The sequence below is a fragment of the Stegostoma tigrinum genome, chromosome 23 (genome assembly GCF_030684315.1).
Source record: "Stegostoma tigrinum isolate sSteTig4 chromosome 23, sSteTig4.hap1, whole genome shotgun sequence".
Taxonomy (NCBI): Eukaryota; Metazoa; Chordata; class Chondrichthyes; order Orectolobiformes; family Stegostomatidae; genus Stegostoma; species Stegostoma tigrinum.
The window spans coordinates 34,838,925-34,857,676 of record NC_081376.1 but is presented as its reverse complement, the minus strand read 5'-3'; the positions used below and the strand labels follow the sequence as shown (position 1 = coordinate 34,857,676).

The window sequence follows — 18,752 nt, the reverse complement described above, 5'->3', positions numbered from 1 at the left end:
TTTCCAAACATCATCTTACAGAAATTTAAGTCCAGAGTAATTACTTCTCTATATCAAATCAATTCTACTTAATTGATTCACCCTGGTTTCTGTGACATCTTCTCATACAAGTATTTACAAAACTATATGCTTAAAATTAATCAGATTCTGTTCCAGTGCAGATTTCTAACCAATTCCATGATTTATAAACTTCACAAATTAAACTTCTGCTGAGGCAATACATTCCATGAACCATTCTGGAAAACTCTTTTCCAGCTAAGGAATGATATTTGCTTCTTACTCCCACTGGTGTCTTCCAAATTGCCCTGAAACCTTTCCATCCCTGGGTTTTCTGAATTAAATTCAATCCTTGATAATTGTGAACTGAAAACAAGCCAAAGGCCTTCAATATTTATCCACTTGTCTTAAGCCACTGCAATATAAACAAATTTCCATTAACTCTCCACGAATTCACAGTCATCTGTTGTCTGATACATATTGGAATGGCCCACTATTTCAGAAGGATTACTTGACTTTTTTTTTTGGAAAACCCCTTCAAAAAAGTAACCAATACCCATATGCCATTATTTTGCATCAAAACCTCTAAAAATTATACACACACACACACATATAAAACTGTATACTTTTCATCATAAGACAAATATTACTGACAACATTGTGGGTAACTTTCCTGTTCTACCGCAGAATAGTGCTGTGGGATCTTTTATGTTGATCTGCAAGAGCAGATGGCCTCAGTTTAATGGCTTATCTCAAAATGACACTTCTGCCAATCCAGCACTACTGCAATTTTACCCCAATGAGTCAGGGTGGACTTTGTGCTTAAATCTATGAAATGAGAACAACATTCACAAACTTCTGACTTAGAGGTTACAGTGCTACCAGCTGACCCACAACTGAAAATAAGCAAATCTTAGCCCTTCCCAAAAAGAACCTCTTGTCTATTACATTGGGAGATCCCTCATCCTTTCTGGCTGTGTATATAGAATGATAACAAATTGAGTATGAACTTAAGGCACTGGAGAATGAACAAGCTGTACAAAGTCCTCAAGCCTACCCTGCCATTTAAGACATGCTCATATGGGTTCACATGTGGAGGAGCACAGAGCACAGCCCTACACATAGGTTGATTAGACTGTTTATGGAAGGGACAAGTACCACTGCACACGAGATAAAATCCACATTAAGAATCTAAAATAATAAAATAGCAATGGTCAGTGAATGCTGATATTCATTAATATAAAATTATTGATATATTATACATGCTATTCAATATATTATTGTTGCACAAAGACTGAGTGTACCTTAAGCATCCATATAAAGTGTCTCATTGTCATGATATTGGTATTGGGTGGCCTACGGGTTTGTTCACAGTAGACTCTGTACACCTCCCAACATTTATTTATATAGCCAAGTGCAATTACAACACATTGATTTTCTCGAAACAAATTCCCTGCATAAAAAGAAACCCATTAGAATTAAGAGGACAAAGAGAAAACAGCATGGTTGGTAACATTTATTTTGTATCTTCTCAAATTTTTCTTTTCCATATCACTAGCACTATGACTTCCCATGAGATATCAAAACCATCTAATAACCAACAACGTTAATTTCCTATTACAAAATAGAACGACATTTCCAACAAGAATCTTTCATTGACTATCAAACTGCTCAAATGATCAGTGATAATGGGAACCGCAGATGCTGGAGGATCCAAGATAATAAAGTGTGAAGCTGGATGAACACAGCAGGCCATGCAGCATCTCAGGAGCACAAAAGCTGCTTGGCCTGCTGTGTTCATCCAGCTTCCCACTTTATTATCTTTGCTCAAATGATCAGTTCAGTTCTCACCACTGCTTCTTCACAAAAGGAATTTTCAGCATTAAAGATGCTGGGTGAATGCTAAATTCCTCATTACAAAGTAACATTGTAAGCAGATGGGATATCTGTCCTGCTCAACATAATTGTCTATTATGCACATATCTTCACAAGAAGTTTCACTATATGGAAGTGCTAATGGGCATTTTTGTGACAAGTTTTTTTTTAAACACCATAAATAAAACTTTTATTAGTAGAAACTGAGATTGTATTTTAACTAATTGAATGACGGAGGTATGCATGAAATCACTTTCACATGCAGCATTGATAATGAGTGCAGCCAGGGCACATGCACCAACTGGATTGTCTTGATGGCAATGAGATTCATTGTGTAAAATGTGTTGTAGCAATCTACAAGTTGAAGAGTAATTGCCCTTGCTTGAATAAGAAGCATTTTACCTTCATAATCGGAGGCAACATAAATGAATATATGGACGGGCTATTTTGGGACAGTGATAATGTCGCTACCTATCTGCTCTTGAGGTGCTTAATAACAACTGTGAACAGATTGATTAGAAGATATCTGTAAATGAATCCCCTATAATTCACAAGTGACAAGTGAATGCGGAGATAGTAGGAACTGCCGAAGTTGGGGAATCTGAGATAACACGATGTGGAGCTGGATGAATACAGCAGGCCAAGCAGCATCAGAAGAGCAGGAAAGCTGACGTTTCGTGTCAAGACCCTTCTTCAGAAAGTGATTTTCTGAAGAAGGTCTTCACCCGAAACATCAGCTTTCCTGCTCCTCTGGTGCTGCTTGGCCTGCTGTGTTCATCCAGTTCTACACCGTGTTATCTCTGACAAGTGAGCGCACCCAAGGGGTGCAAATCATTCCCCCAAACTTCAGAATATATCCTCACAATCCTATATTCAAATCAGATTAAGCAAAACAGATCATTGTGTACTATCAGTGGCTACTTTATTAATTTGCATTTAGAAAACTGTACATACCGTTAACATTGCAGGCATAAGGAATAAGATTATTGGTCATGATCTTAGAAAAACATGCAGCAAGTAATGATCCCAGACCTCTGTAATGAGAAAATCATCATTGTGACAACAACTATTCATTCAGTTTGAGAAGTTTATAGTAGACAAGGAGGCAAGTCATATTTTGTGGCTTTTATGCTGTCTATTATCTTTGGTTGAGGTTCATAAATAAGTGGATAGTTAAAGCAGTACATTAGCATAGTCACATCCTTGAGGGACCTACATAGAAAAACTGAGGGTTGTGAATCACCATTGCCTGCTCTGGGCCAGTACGTCAAACGCAAGTGCAGTAAAATCCAACAATTAAACAAAGAATCCATGTCACTAATATGAGATATTAGTATATACATTCTACCTCTCCTAATCTTAAGCTTTAAACAAAGACAAATTAATTTAACTTTAAACAGGTCAGAAATATTCAGTAAAAGCAGTATGTTTCTCAAAGCTATATCCTTGATTGGCCTACATGGAAAGATTGAGGTCATGAGTCTTTGGAACTCTCTTCCTGACAAGATGTTGTAAGCAGGGTCCTGAAATATTTTTAAGTCAGAAATAAATGGATTCTAGTTAAGCAAGGCACAAAAGGCAATCAGAGGTAGATGAGGATGCAGATTTCAGATTACAATCAGATCAGATATGATTTTATTGAATGGCAGAGCAGGCTTGAGCCAAGGTTCATTCTGCACCTTGTTCGTATTGTTCATATATTTGTAATAGCCCTCTCACCCTTAATCACAGTGAACCTTGTATTTAAATCCCCATGAACATTATAATATGTCAATGTATTGCCCAATGAAGTATCGGCATCAAGAAACAGTCTTAACCTTTGCTTTCCAATCAAGAGGGAAAATCCCATTTGCTGCTTCACCGTGGTTGTAACAAGGCTGGTAATAATCCATTATAATACATAACACAATTAGTCTCAATGCAAAGTGCGAGAGAGCATGTGGGGAGCAACATCAGGCAAATTTTAAAATGAGGTCCCAACCTGGTGAAGCTACAATGTAGCACTACTTGCCAAGCAGCATAAGGACAATTGGTAGACAGAGCTAAGCAATCTCGCAAGCAATGGATCAGATCAACAGTCTGCAGTTCTGCCATATCCAGTCATAAATGGTGTAAGACAACTAAACAGCTCATTGGGGAACAGGCCCCATAAGTACCTTTATCCTTAATAATGAGAAAACCCAACACATCAGTGCAAACAACAAGATTGAAGCATTGGCATCTTTCAATTAGAAGTGCTAAGTTGACAATCCATCTTAACGTCCTCTTGAAATCTCTCGCATCATGGATGCCAACATTCTGTCAATTCGATTCGCTCTACATTCCATCAAGAAATGGCTGAAGCCATGTGATACTGCAAAGTCTATGGGCCTTGACAAAATTCTGCCAGTAGTGCTGAAGACTTGTGTTCCAGAATGAGCTGCACTCCTAGCCAGACTGTTCCCGTTGTTACAATCTTGGCATCCCATCAGTGTAGAAATTGCCCAGGTTTGTCCTGTCCATACAGAAAGCAGGACAAATTCAACAGGGCCAATTACCATTCAATCAGTTTACTTCCAGTCATCCACAAAATGCAGGAATGTGTCACTGATTGAGCTATCAAGTGGCCTTACTCAACAATAACCTGCTCACTAACACTTAGTTTGAGTTCTTAGTTTCAGATAAACTAAGCTTCTAAGTTCATTGCAACCTTGATCCAAACATAGTCAGAAGAGCTGAACTGGAATGGGTGACTGCCTTTAACATCTAAGTAGCATTTAACAGACTGCATTATCAAGGAACTCTTACAAATCTTGAGTCAATGGAAATCAGGGAGAAAACTCTGTATGTTGGAGTAATACCCAGCACAAAGGAAAAAGGTTGTATTTGATGCAGGTCAATCATCCCAGATACAGACCATCACTGCAGGAGTTTCTCGAGGTAGTATCCCAGGTCAACTATCTTCAGCTGCTTCAACAATGGCCTTCCCTCTACCATAAGGTCAGAAATGGAGATGCTTGCTGATGATTGTGCAATGTTCAGCAATATTTCTGATTCCTCAGACACTGAAACAATCTATGTTCAAATACAGCAAGACATGGATAGCGTTCAGGTTTGGGCTGACAGGGGTAAGTCACATTCATGCCGCACAATGCCAGATGATGGCCATCTTCAAAAAGTGAGACTCTAAAGATTTCCCATTGACATTCAATAGCATTACCATCATTGGATTCCCCATTCACCACAATATCTTGGAGATTAGCAGTGACCAGAAACTGAACTGGATCAGCCAGCGGGCAGCACAATGGTTAGCACTGTTGCCTCACAGCTCCAAGGACCTGGGTTTGATTCCAACCTCAGGTGACTGTGGAATTTTCACATTCTCACTGCCTCTGTGTGAGTTTCCTCTGGGTGCTCCGGTTTCCTGCCACAGTCCAAAGATGTGCAGTTTAGGTGGATTGGCCATGCTAAATTGCCCATAGCGTCCAGGGATGTGCAGGCTAGGTGGATCAGCAGGGTTACAGGGATGGTCTTCAGAGGGTTGGTGTGGACTTGATGGGCCAAATAATTTGCTTTCATGCTGTAGGAACTCTATGATTCTAAATAAACACTGGCTCTATTCGCAGGTTACAGACTGAGAATTCTGCATTCATTAACCCACCTCTGATTCCTCAAAACCTGTTCAATATCTATGTGGCACAAGTCAGCAGTGTGATCTAATTCTCTCCAGTTACCTGGATGACTGCAGACCCAATAACATTCAAGAGGCTCTACATCACCAAGGACAAAGCAGCCCATTTGATTGGCATCCCATCTAACACCTTCAACAATCTCTCCCTTCACCACTGATATACAGTGAAAGCAATGTGTATCATCTACAGGAAGCAATGCCACAGCTCATCAAGGCACTTTAGACAGCACCTTTGAAACCTCCAAATTCTATCATCTTGACGGATGGAGCAGATACATCAAACAATATGTCATCCTGACTCGGAAATATATCACCACTCGTTCACTAGTCTGGAACACCATTCCTAACTGCTCTGTAGCTGTCTCAACATTCCAAGAGCTGTAGTGGTTCAAGAAAACAAGTCATTATAATCTTCGCAAGGCCAGTTCGGGGTGAGCAATAAATGCTGCACAGGCCAGAAATTCCTGCTATTCATTAATGAAGTAAAAAATGCTCAGACATAACTAAATATTTGTTATTTCAAATTAATTACTTTATGAAAATAGTTAATCTTGGGAGGGGCCAAGTAACATAACCATTCTCCTCTCTGATGAAGGGTCTAGGCCCGAAATGTCAGCTTTTGTGCTCCTGAGATGCTGCTTGGCCTGCTGTGTTCATCCAGCTTCACACTTTGTTATCTTGGATTCTCCAGCATCTGCAGTTCCCATTATCACTGATACAATTTTAACCATTCTCCTGTTCAATTCAAGAGGCCCTTAAACATTTTAAACAAAATGCTTTGTTAACCCACCTTGACCTCAGTATGTTTAAAAGTTTGAACTAAAAAGAGGATGCTAGCTGTTTGGAAATGGAAGAATAGTTACATTGAATTAAACTTCAAAGGCCAACAGTTTTCAGAGCCAATACTATTACAGAGTTGACATAAACAGACAATACATGTATTTTTGTAGTACATCAAGAGATCCTCAAATAGTGTGATTCAAAACCAAAATGTATAATAAGCACTAACTGCAGAATCTTCCAAACACTTCATGGGGAAGAAATGTAAATTGAGAACTGAGATTGCTAGCAGTGGACCCCCAATGGAGATTTTGGAGGCACCTTCCACATCTGGATGGCCAAATGGATCTATCCAGCAGTCAAAGTTCAGCAGCACCACTGTCAGAGGTAAGCAGTGTTGAAATTTATAGGTGGGACACAAAGGAGACTCCATTCCTTGGCTTGGGGACCGCTTTGCAGAACACCTCCGCTCAGTTCGCAACAAACATCTGCACCTCCCAGTCGCAAACCATTTCCACTCCCCCTCCCATTCTCTTGATGACATGTCCATCATGGGCCTCCTGCACTGCCACAATGATGCCACCCGAAGGTTGCAGGAACAGCAACTCATATTCCGCCTGGGAACCCTGCAGCCATATGGTATCAATGTGGACTTCACCAGTTTCAAAATCTCCCCTTCCCCCACTGCATCCCTAAACCAGCCCAGTTCATCCCCTCCCCCCACTGCACCACACAACCAGCCCAGCTCTTCCCCCCCACCCACTGCATCCCAAAACCAGTCCAACCTGTCTCTGCCTCCCTAACCGGTTCTTCCTCTCACCCATCCCTTCCTCCCACCCCCAGCCGCACCCCCAGCTACCTACTAACCTCATCCCACCTCCTTGACCTGTCCGTCTTCCCTGGACTGACCTATCCCCTCCCTACCTCCCCACCTACACCCTCTCCACCTATCTTCTTTGCTCTCCATCTTCGGTCCGCCTCCCCCTCTCTCCCTATTTATTCCAGTTCCCTCCCCCCATCCCCCTCTCTGATGAAGGGTCTAGGCCCGAAACGTCAGCTTTTGTGCTCCTGAGATGCTGCTTGGCCTGCTGTGTTCATCCAGCCTCACATTTTATTATCTCCATTCCTTGTTGTTGGCCACAAATTGAGGAGAAGAGGGTCAAAAGGGCTAAGGCCTTCCAATGTGCCTGAACAAAAAAAACCCTGTGGTTGCAGTTGTTGATTACTATGTGGAGCCTAGACTATTGAATGGAATATTCAGATCTGAAAGCTACCTGGTGTGCAGCTAGGAAGCCTCCATCCTTTCACAGAGAGCCTCCTGGTTTAATAAATACCCTGTACACTGGCTGAATGATCCAAACCTAGTCAGAAGAGTACCCTTAAATACGTGCTGATTGAGAATACCTGGTTATTAGTTGTGCCCAATTTGGTACTGAAGTCCCATTATCACCCTGGCTAAGCAGAATCTAGTTGGGTCATTTCCCTCCCATTTTTAGGCCTGCATTTCCAGATCCAACTCTACAAACACCTCAATGTGTAATTCCAAAATATAGTTAATGCATTAATATCCAATTCAAAGGAGATGGAAAGAATATGGCTAGTTACAGCAGCTAAATATAAGTGTCTTACTCATGCTTCTTGTGGTAAATATGGTATGCCAGGATAATAATATAGCTCAGGAACTTCCCCAGCAACAATGTATCAAATGGAGAGTGAGTTTCCTCCAGTGTAGTAAATTTTCCTGCAACAATAAAAAAATTAATAGTTTAATTTACAAGATTTTTTGGAGACTGCTTAACATATTATAATGTTAATATTAATATCTTCGAATTCATTTTAATTCATAACGCCACACAGTTCATGAATTCAGATCTAATGAATACAGAAACCTTGATTCTCAGAGAGGAAAATAAAAGTTTCCAGTACAGTCTTTGTAGATTTTGTTTGAATTTTAGTCTTGATATTTTATAAATATTGATGGATATTTACTCTTTAATTCATACCTTAATCTTAATCCATGCTGTTGGATGACAATGGGTCGCAATATGATAGGCCACTTTCCTTTTCTCCCTTTCACCAGTGTCATAAGTTTAATTCCCATAGGGTTAGATTCTAGGATGGGCTTTTATAAGGATCTGAACAAGAGTTGCAGCAGAATCAGATGAGATGCCTGGCAAAGGTGGTTTTGACATCATGAGTATCTCACACCATCTTTTACAGTTTCCACAAGTGGTATAGTGAGTTTCTCACTAGGCAGCAATGAGGTACAAAATTAAGGGGATTACTGCTTGTTAAATGACCTGATTTGCCTTATTAATATTCAGCTATTTTAGCAATCTTGCCAAATGAGAATTAGATGTAAATATTGAAGGCATGGTTAATCTGTTTGTGATGACACCAAAATTGGTGGTATAGCAGATGGTGAAGAAGGTTATTTAAAGTTACAAAGAGATCTTGATCAAATGGGTCAATGGATTGAGGAGTGGTAGATGAATTTAATTTGGATAAATGCACGGTATTGCATTTTAGTAAAACAAACAATGGCAGGACTTATGCAATTAAAAGTACGGCCTTGGGTAGTGCTGTGGAACAGAGAGGCCTAGGGGTTCAGGTACATAATTCTTTGCGTCACATGTAACTGAGTGGTAATGAAGTTTGGCATGCTTGCCTTCATTGTTCAGGCCTGTCCGTATAGGAGTTGACATGTCGTGTTGAGGTTGTAAAGGGCAATGGTGAGGCCTCTTCTGAAGTACCGTGTCCAGTTCTGGTTGCCCAGTTGTAGAAAGGATATTATTAAGCTGTAGAGGATTCAGAAAAGGTTTACCAGGATGTTGTTGGGAACGGAAGGTTTGAGTTATAGGGGAAGACTGGATAGGCTGGGACCTTTTTCCACTGGAGCATAGGAGGTTGAGGGGTGACCTCATAGAGGTTTATAAAATCATGAGGGGTACAGATAAGGTGAATGGCAGGTGTTTTTTTTCCCTGGGGTGGGGGATTTCAAGACTGGGGTGCATATTTTTAAGGTAAGAGAAGAAAGATTTATAAAAGACATAAGGGGCTACTGTTAGCCAGAGGCTGCGGAGGGATAGAGAGAGAGAGAGAAAAGTACAAGCTGCTGGCATCACTGCCTGGGCAGACATTAGCCAGTGGTTGCAGAAAGATAAAAAAAGAGAGAGAGAGAGAGAGGTATCAGCTGCCAAGATCACTAACAGGAGGTACTGGACGCAAAAGTGCTGATACAAAGAAAGAAGCAGCTTGCGAACTAAAAATGACCTGGGTCCAGATGCTACTTTGAGCTGCTTTAAACTGGTTTGAATAAACTAAAAAAACTAAAAGATGAGGTAACGCAAAAGCCTTATTCGAACAAGAAATAATGTGGTAATGCTACCTAAGTCTCTGGGCCAGCACCAATAAGGTGAACGCATGCAACAAGTGAATTAGCCCAAGCAAATGGGAACAAGACAGCATGACTTGAGAGAGATAGGAGAAAAAAGTAAAAAGATTCTTGGGGCATACAGCCAGTGAAAACTCCAGAGAACAACCATTGCAGAATCAAACCCTATGTAAAAGACGTGGTGATGACATCGAATGCAGCACCTGGCCAGCGTCAGCCCATGTCAGCAGCAGAAGCTGTCCTTGATGAGTATTAGCATCTCTACTCTGCAACTACCTGGGGAGTGTCTTGGGACTCTAGTGGGTATATAAGAGGTCCTAGTTCAGTTTGTGGGAAAGCATATAAGGTCTAGTTTTGTGATAAAAACGTGTTTTGTTTAATACTTTAATAAAGTAATTTGTAAGGTTATGAGAATTTTCTCCTCCTCTCTGTACAACCTGATAACCGGAATCTGTGCTCTCCAGGCTCTCAACAACATGTTATGGTGCACGACTCAGACCCAAGAATAGATATCTCCGATGAGTCAGCAGGAGACTCGGGTCAAACCAAGTGGGAGTTCTGGATTCGAGGGAAGACGTCTCTGCTGTATCAGCAGGAGGCATGAGTCAAACCGAATCAGCAGAGTAGAGAGAGAATGGGAGCTTGAGGTTAATCCGTGGCCACCAGTATACTATGATGATAACGTTTCGGGCCCGAAACGTCAGCTTTTGGGCTCCTAAGATGCTGCTTGGCCTGCTGTGTTCATCCAGCCCAACACTTTGTTATCTTGGACTCTCCAGCATCTGCAGTTCCCATTATCTCTGATCAGTATACAATGATGAATCAGGAGGGAATGGACTGCCCTGATTGGAGAGGGCAACACCAGAAACACATAATAGGGAAGTGGCCTCTATGCGGGTATTATGCAGGTCACACTAGGGAAAAGGGGAAGTCCGCTGGGGATGCTCTTTTGCCCAAATGAAGATGTCGGACAAGAGGTTTAAAACAGTGCAAAAGGTGGGTAGCGATCGGCTGTTTAATGGGGGAATGGATGAAAGCTAACAGCTAGCCAAGTTAGGGAAGTTAGAGAGGGAAAGGCTAGAGGAAGAGAATAAGGGACTTTGTGAATACCAGCAGCAAGTCAAGTTAGAGAAGGTGTGGAGGGACAGACTAGAGGAAGAGAATAAGATACTTCGTGAGAAAGTAGCCTACCTCTGTAAGAAGGTAACCGATTTGCAGAGTCAGGGGAGTGTGGACTTGGTACATATGAATTAGTGCCAGATGCGTTGTGCGATGGTGGTTAGGGAAAGAAGTAAGCGAAAGGGATAAGTCCAGACAGCTAAAGCTGAGGTGGAAGAACGGAAGCAAAAATGTAATGATTCAAAAGCCGCAACGAATGTGATTCAGAGAGCAGCTTAGGACAAGAGTCGTAGTGCTGCAGATCACACAAAATGTCAGAGGCAGATAGAGAAGGTGCAAGATCAGTTAGCCGTGCAGACAGGCATAAGGTGCGCCTTCGCATCTGAAGGAAGTGAGGAAGACAGTGAAGGGGATTTAGATGGGGGCAATTTAGCAGATGAAGCAGCTAGGTATGGTCATGATGACGGGAAGCCTTCACCAGAGGATCCATCACCAGCTCATTACTCATGTTCGGAGATCCCGTCAGCTCTAGCATAGCCCCCGCCTTGTAACCAGTAGTGGAGGAATACGGGCAAATGGTCAGATGGTAGAGGGTGAGAGGGTAGTAAATTTCACCCCAATGAGGGGTACAGCAGTTGAGGGACATGCACACCCATGGACGATCTTAGAGAGCTGTTCCAAGTGGTCAATCGCCTGAGGGAAATACATAGTTAACATACACCAAGGAAAGAAAATTAATAATAATGTGCCACATACGCTCTGCCTTACCAGAAGAGAAGAGATTTGGTAGAGGGACAATGAGGCTTTAAAAGACCAGGTGTTAATTATCATGGGTGCTATGAGAGGGGACCCAGCGGAGGTACTGACAAAGTGTTACCAAAGAAGAAATGAACACCCCAGCACATTTACGGCACACCTTTGGGCAGTGTTTCTGGGGATATATGGTACAGCCTTGGACAGGAACAATTTGGAGGCACAAGCTAGGAACCGATGGCCGAGAACACTGGTGTTTCATGGCGCTGAGGAGTCAAAGAGGGCATTAGAGCACTAAAGACAAATACACAGAGGCCTGGGTATTGAGAAAATGGTTAGAGCATGAGAAAAAGAAACAGCAAAATTTCCCAAAACCTCCGGGGCATGGATGATGCCTGTTAAAGATCAGGCAACAATCTGGATAAACAAAGGGACAAGACCTACTCAGAGGGCACCTCCTCCAGCCTGTTCAACAGAGGGAATGTCTTGGGAAAAGGGAGAACTCAAAACAGGGTGTCCAGTTGCTACAATTGTGGCCAAGCGAGACATTTCGTAGGGGAATGTCCGAATCCGAAACGTGAAAACAAGGATCACGAGGCCAATGCCTACCCATGAAAGAACCGAACTGCTCTTCAGTGTGATGTGATGGAGATACTACCATCTTCAGGTATGTACCCTGAACTGCAAGGATGGTCGCAGGTCTCTCTGTTATGAGTATGTGATACGGGGTGCGTCAGAACAAGGAAGACCCCCAGTGAATGTTTTGTTTTCCTTTATTCATTAACAGGATATGGGCATCACTTGTTGCCCAGAGGGCATTTCAGAGTTAACTGCATCGCTGTGAGTCTGGAGTCACATGTAGGCCAGACTAGGTGAGGATGGCAGTTTCCTTCCCTTAAGGACATTACTGAAGTAGATGTTTTTTCCCCAACAATCAACAATAGATTCATGGTCATCATTAGATTCTTAATTCCAGATATTTTATTGAAATCAAATTCCACCATTTGTCAAGGTAGGATTTGAACCCAGGACCCCAGAATGTTATCTGGGTCTCTATATTAACAGACCAGCGATAATACCAATAGGACATCACCTCCCAGTATGGTCAGGTCGGAGGCTATCCTGTCACATTCCTGCGGGACACTGGGGGATCCCGAACTACCATCAATGCTATCTATGTTATGACACAAATTGGAAAATTCAAAGTAAAATCATTCTAAGCGGATTCACGAGACATTCATGAGTGGGACGTGTGAGTGTACCGTTGGAGGTATTAGAACATTCAATAGTCCTTATCAACCTGCCTAGGAAACAAGGACATATCTTAGGGAGTCAAAGCGGGACTCTGTTTTGATCCCGTTAATTGCATGACTTGGCAAATGCCTGAAGATATGAGGAGTGAAAACTGCACGCTTATCCCGGTGGGAGAATATCAGGACAGGATATGCACAGCTGGGGAAAAGTGAATAAATCAAAGGGAGATGAGTGATGGTCAGGAAGTGCAGCAACTTATTGCATGACACTCAGCAGTATTTGCCCCCACACAAACGTGACTGTTGGAAGATGGCTGGAGTGCATGTATACAGGGTCCAGACCCCAAAGACGTAGTATGGTTTTCCGAAGCAGGCAGGAAAGGTGGTACAGAGTTTGCTGCAGCAAGGGATACTGAGACCGGTAGCTTCCACTAACAATTCACCTATTTGCCTGGTGAGGTAGTCTACAGAGCATTGAACAAGACTACCCTGTTAACAGCCCCCACCGTATCAACTAGCCCAGAAACAACAATCAAACAAAATGAGGATGCGCAATACTTCATGGTTTTGGACATAAGTAACAGGTTTTGGTCAATCCCACTGGACAAAGAGTGCCAAAATAAATTTGCGTTTATTTTCCGACGCCAGCAATACACATGGACCGCTCTGCCACAGGGTTTTCATAATTTCACCAACGTCTAAGACAGGGGTAAAAACGGTTCTCGAAACTTGAGTGACTGGTGCAGCATGTAAATGACTTGCTTCTACGAAATGAAACTAAAGTGCCACAATGATGCCACCCGAAGGTTGCAGGAACAGCAACTCATATTCCGCTTGGGAACCCTGCAGCCCAATGGTATCAATGTAGACTTCACCAGCTTCAAAATCTCCCCTTCCCCCACCGCATCCCAAAACCAGCCCAGTTCGTCCCCTCCCCCCACTGCACCACACAACCAGCCCAGCTCTTCCCCTCCACCCACTGCATCCCAAAACCAGTCCAACCTGTCTCTGCCTCCCTAACCTGTTCTTCCTCTCACCCATCCCTTCCTCCCACCCCAAGCCGCACCCCCATCTACCTACTAACCTCATCCCACCTCCTTGACCTGTCCGTCTTCCCTGGACTGACCTAACCCCTCCCTACCTCCCCACCTATACTCTCCTCTCCACCTATCTTCTTTTCTCTCCATCTTCGGTCCGCCTCCCCCTCTCTCCCTATTTATTCCAGAACCCTCACCCCATCCCCCTCTCTGATGAAGGGTCTAGGCCCGAAACGTCAGCTTTTGTGCTCCTGAGATGCTGCTGGGCCTGCTGTGTTCATCCAGCCTCACATTTTATTATCTTGGATTCTCCAGCATCTGCAGTTCCCATTATCACTAAAGAGGAACATTATTAGCCGCTAAGTGAACTGCTGCAGCTGTGGCATGAATTGAGTTTGAAAGTAAACCCTAGGAAAGCGTAGATAATGAAACAGAAAGTAACTTACTTGGGAATGATTCTGTCACTGGGGAAAAGGGAAATTGACAAACGAAGGGAAGAGGTAGTCTGCAGATTCTTTGTTCCATGGGACGTCAAAGGATTAAGATCCTTCCTGGGCTTAGTGGGATATTGCAGGGACCACGTTGATGAATTCACTACAAAAACGGCTCCATTGATGGAGTTATTGAAAAAGAACGTGGCCTGGGAATGGAAACTAGAACACACAGAGGCCATTGCAACTCTGAAGCAAGCAGTAGCTAATGCGCAAACTCTGAAAACTCCAAATCCAAATGAACTATTTTCATTGGAGATTGCCACCACAGACATCAACCTCTCAGCAGTTCTGTTGCAGAAGATGCACGGGAAATTAAGACAACCGCATACGCCTCACGTATGCTCTCAACGGTACAGCAGGGGAACATAGTAGGTAAAAAAAAATCTGCCAGTAGTTTTTTGGGCAGTGCAGCATTTTACCTGCATAGTGGGGCTAAACCCAGTTATAATATTAACAGAACATACCTCCACACAGCTACTATTGAACAGAAGCTTAAAGATGGTTCAGTTAGCCAAAATAGAATTGCTAGATGGACACTGTTATCACAGGGAAGGAATATCATTGGAAAAGGAGTAAAAGCCACCACCATGTTGGCAGACAACTTAGTGTACCAGGAGGAGAAACATCAATGTTAATTGATGACAGCAAATAGCCCCAAGGGCCCATTTGTGTTAAAACAAATGAGAGGAGGTAACAAAGGGCCTAAAAGCAGGGAGGCAAAGCAAACAGGAACGGTAGAACACCATTTCAAAATTTTGTGGATGGTTCTTCATTTGGACAGGAAGGAGAAAGGAAAACTGGGCGTGTGATACATATTGAGGATGAGAACAGACAGGAAAGATATAGCGTAGGCCTAAAGTTACCCAGAACCATGAGTGCACAGGCAGCAGAGTTAGCAGCCGTTGCATTTGTGGTTGACCAACCGGAACTCTTTCCGACCGGATCAGTTATATACTCTGGCTGCATGTATGTCTGTAATAGCCTCACGGAATATTTGCCCCGATGGAAGGTGAGAGGATTTGTCTCAGCGGATGGAAAGCCCCTTACATCGGCTCCACTGTTACGATACATCTTTGAAGGAGCATAAGGGAAAGGATTATGGGGTCACAAAGATAAAAATTCACTCAAAATTATGTCCCGGGGGAATGGGAAAGTTGATGAGTTAGCCAAACAAGGTGCTATAAAAGGGCAGGAATGGCAGCCACCAATTGGAGAAATCAGGGAGCAGAAGAAGAAACAAGTCGAGGTAATGGATTTAGCACAGGAGAAACAAGATAGCCACAATCGGCATGTGATGCTCAATGCTAACGATGTTCCAACTTCCCAAGGTCACAGAGATGAAGGAGAGGACCGGTTACAGATATGCGAAGAGATAACAAGAACGCGAGCCGATATTGGCCGTTCACGTATAAAAGATAGCCAAGGAAAATGACAAATGGAAAAGAGAAAGGGTGAAGCAAGTAATTGGGTCAGGCGAAATGGACGGTTAGAATCTGAAACAGATTGGGTACAGGGGACACGGTCTGGCTCAGGGAATGGCGAAACTGGGCATATAGTAGTGATAAGAAAGAAACTGTAAATAAGAGCAGAATAACCTAGGTTGTGGAATAATACATTTTGTCGTTATTGGGCTGATCATGCGTGAAACTATGGAACAGCCGGCATCAGAGTCATCACGATGAGTAAATGTGCCTCAAGCTGTAGCAATGCTGGAAGATTATCCTGTGATCAGAAACGACTCTGCTCCGCAGCGGAAGATAATGCGAACTAATAAAGGAAGCAGAGGGGACTTAAATCTGTATTATATGGGAGTGGATGGGTTGGCATGCGCAGGGAAGATTTTGTGTATATTCTCATGCAAGAGTTCTGGAGGTATAAAAGGTATATCGTCTGGGGCGGCTACTCAAGGCAATTCAAGAAAATTGGTTGGATCATCGTTAATTGTACAATGGATGACATGATACAGGAGGAGGGAAAAAGGGGCGTTGAGAGATGCACACATGTCGAGGGCTGCGGCCCTTCACATTTTTCATGACCTGTGACAAGCTTATTACCCCACATCCCTCAGTGATTAAAACCACACCAGAACCTAGGTGTAGTGAGTACAGGACCGAGGTTGTGGGTCTGGTGCTAGAAGAGACAGGAGAATCCGTCACTTTGGTACCAGGACATCAGCATATCCAGGTAGTCTTTAATCTAATCAAAATGATTTCTTCAGAATGGTGCCCATCCACCACAAAACAATTATTTGTCCACCACCTTGACAAACAATTGAGCAGGAGACAGCTTACACCTAAGAAGAATTTAAAAAAAGAACTATTGGAGTTGGCAGGGCAGGAGACACATAAAGAGTGGCAACCATCAACACCTTGGACATTGCAGAATTGGAATGTCAGATACGATCCCTCCAGCAGAAAAGTCATTACTAGAGAAAGTTACTTGGATCGGATATGGACCAACCAGATGGGCTGGGTCATGTCACAAGTAACCCTGGACACAGTTATATTTCTAAACCCTTTACAGGATACAATGAAATTAATCATTGATCTTATGGCCAATACTTCTGAAGAGACCCAAAAGGCTGAGGTATGTGCCATGTACCGTAGCTGAGTGTTGACGATGATCAAGACTAACTTGTTACAGCTGTATGCTCATCAAGTCCCAGTCTGGGTGTCAGATGAACAATTAATAAAGTGGGTTGGAGAAAGGAACCCCAATGTCACCTCAGAAGTTTGACCTTAACTCACAGGGCGTTGGGTACTTGTGACAATGATAAAGGGAAACATTATGTTGGGTAGTGTTTCATATTCCCTGAGAAGAAAATAATGTGACGTACCCTTTAAAGAAAGAGTTCATAATGTGGGAAAGTACTTTTATATCTTTAAGTAACCCACCATCTCATGCCAATGTGTTAGATGTGCTCAGAATGGGATAGCTTTGTCGAAATGTCACCAAGGAGGGGATTACTGGGCCTGTCCTGATGAGATAAGAAGACAGAGACTTACAGATTGTGGTTTCAGTGCCTATGAAAACTGTTCATTATCCATTCTGCCTGTCAATAACCAGTCTTTTCTACAATATGCCCTTGTAGGGGAAATGTATTACATAGCCACAGCAGCCACAAACTATACCAAGGGATGGAGAAAATGTCCTCTGGAAATACACAATGTTACTACTATGTTATGGAAACACTGTGTGAATTAAGTTATGTTCACGTTTTTCAAATACACTTTTATCCTCCCAAGTACACATTTTTATATATATACATATACACACTTTTTTATATGTATGTTTTTATATATATTCTAACAATATAACGGTTTAGATGTGATACATTCATTCGAGAACACTGACCATCCTAGGAGTGGTCCACAGAAAAGGGACAGAGAATGATCCTAAGATAATTATCTGTGGGTCAAGAGACTGTAGAGAGATAGAGAGACAGACAGATAGAGAGACAGAAAGACAGTGAGAGAGAGAGAGAGAGAGAGAGAGCTGCTGACATCGCTGCCTGGGGAGTCATTAGTCAGAGGCTGCAGAAAGATAAAGAGAGAGAGAGAGAGAAAGAGAGAGAGGTAGAAGACACCAACATCGCTATCAAGAGGTACTGAATGCAAAGATGCTGACACAAAGAAAGAAGTAGCTTGTAAACTAAAAATGACCTGTATCCAGGTGCTAGTTTGAGCCAATTTAAAGCAGCTTGAATGAACTAAGTTCTGCAAAAAGTAAGAAAGATGAGGTAATGCAAAAGCCTTATTTGGACAAGAAATAATGAGATATTGCTACCTGAGTGTCTATGTCAGCGCCAATAAGGTAAAGGCATGCAATAAGTGAATTAGCCCAAGCAAACAGGAAGACAACATGACTTGAAGAGATAAGAGAAAAAATATGAAGACGACCCTCAGGGCATGCAGCTAGCAACATCTCTGGAGACCAACCATCGCAGAAGCAGGCCCTTCGTCAAGGACGTGGTGACGACATCGAGTGCAGTGCCCACGTCATCAGCAGCAGCTATCCTGATTAGGTATTAGCTTTATATTCTGGATCTATTTGGGGAGTGTTAGAGGACTCTAGTGGGTGTATAAGTAGGTCCTAGTTCAGTTTGTGGAAAAGTATATAAGGTCTAGTTTTGTGATAAAAATGTTTAAGTAACACGTGTCTTGTTTAATACATTAATAAAGTAATTTGTGAGGTCATGAGAATTGACTCTTCTCCCTTCTGTACATTCTGATAACCAGAGACTGTGTTCTCTTGGCTCTCGAAAACACTACTATCTTACACAGAGAGTGGTTTGTGTGTCGAATGAATTTTCAGAGGAATTGGTGGATGCGGGCACAGTTACAACATTTAAAAGACATTTGGACATGTACATGAATAAGA

The 18,752-nt window shown here is 42.6% G+C and overlaps 1 protein-coding gene across 5 annotated transcripts in view; it reads right to left on the bottom strand.

Annotated features, from left to right (window-relative positions):
- rsph10b (radial spoke head 10 homolog B) overlaps positions 1-18,752 on the bottom strand; it is an 84,233-nt gene that overhangs the window by 35,908 nt on the left and 29,573 nt on the right. For all 5 annotated transcript variants that reach the window (XM_048552618.2, XM_048552619.2, XM_048552622.2 and 2 more), the window contains exons 11-13: positions 7,952-8,063; positions 2,827-2,906; positions 1,302-1,450 (exon numbers count right to left, since the gene is read on the bottom strand). In XM_048552618.2, coding sequence (XP_048408575.1) covers positions 1,302-1,450; positions 2,827-2,906; positions 7,952-8,063 — 341 coding nt within the window. The remainder of the gene's footprint in view (positions 1-1,301; positions 1,451-2,826; positions 2,907-7,951; positions 8,064-18,752) is intronic.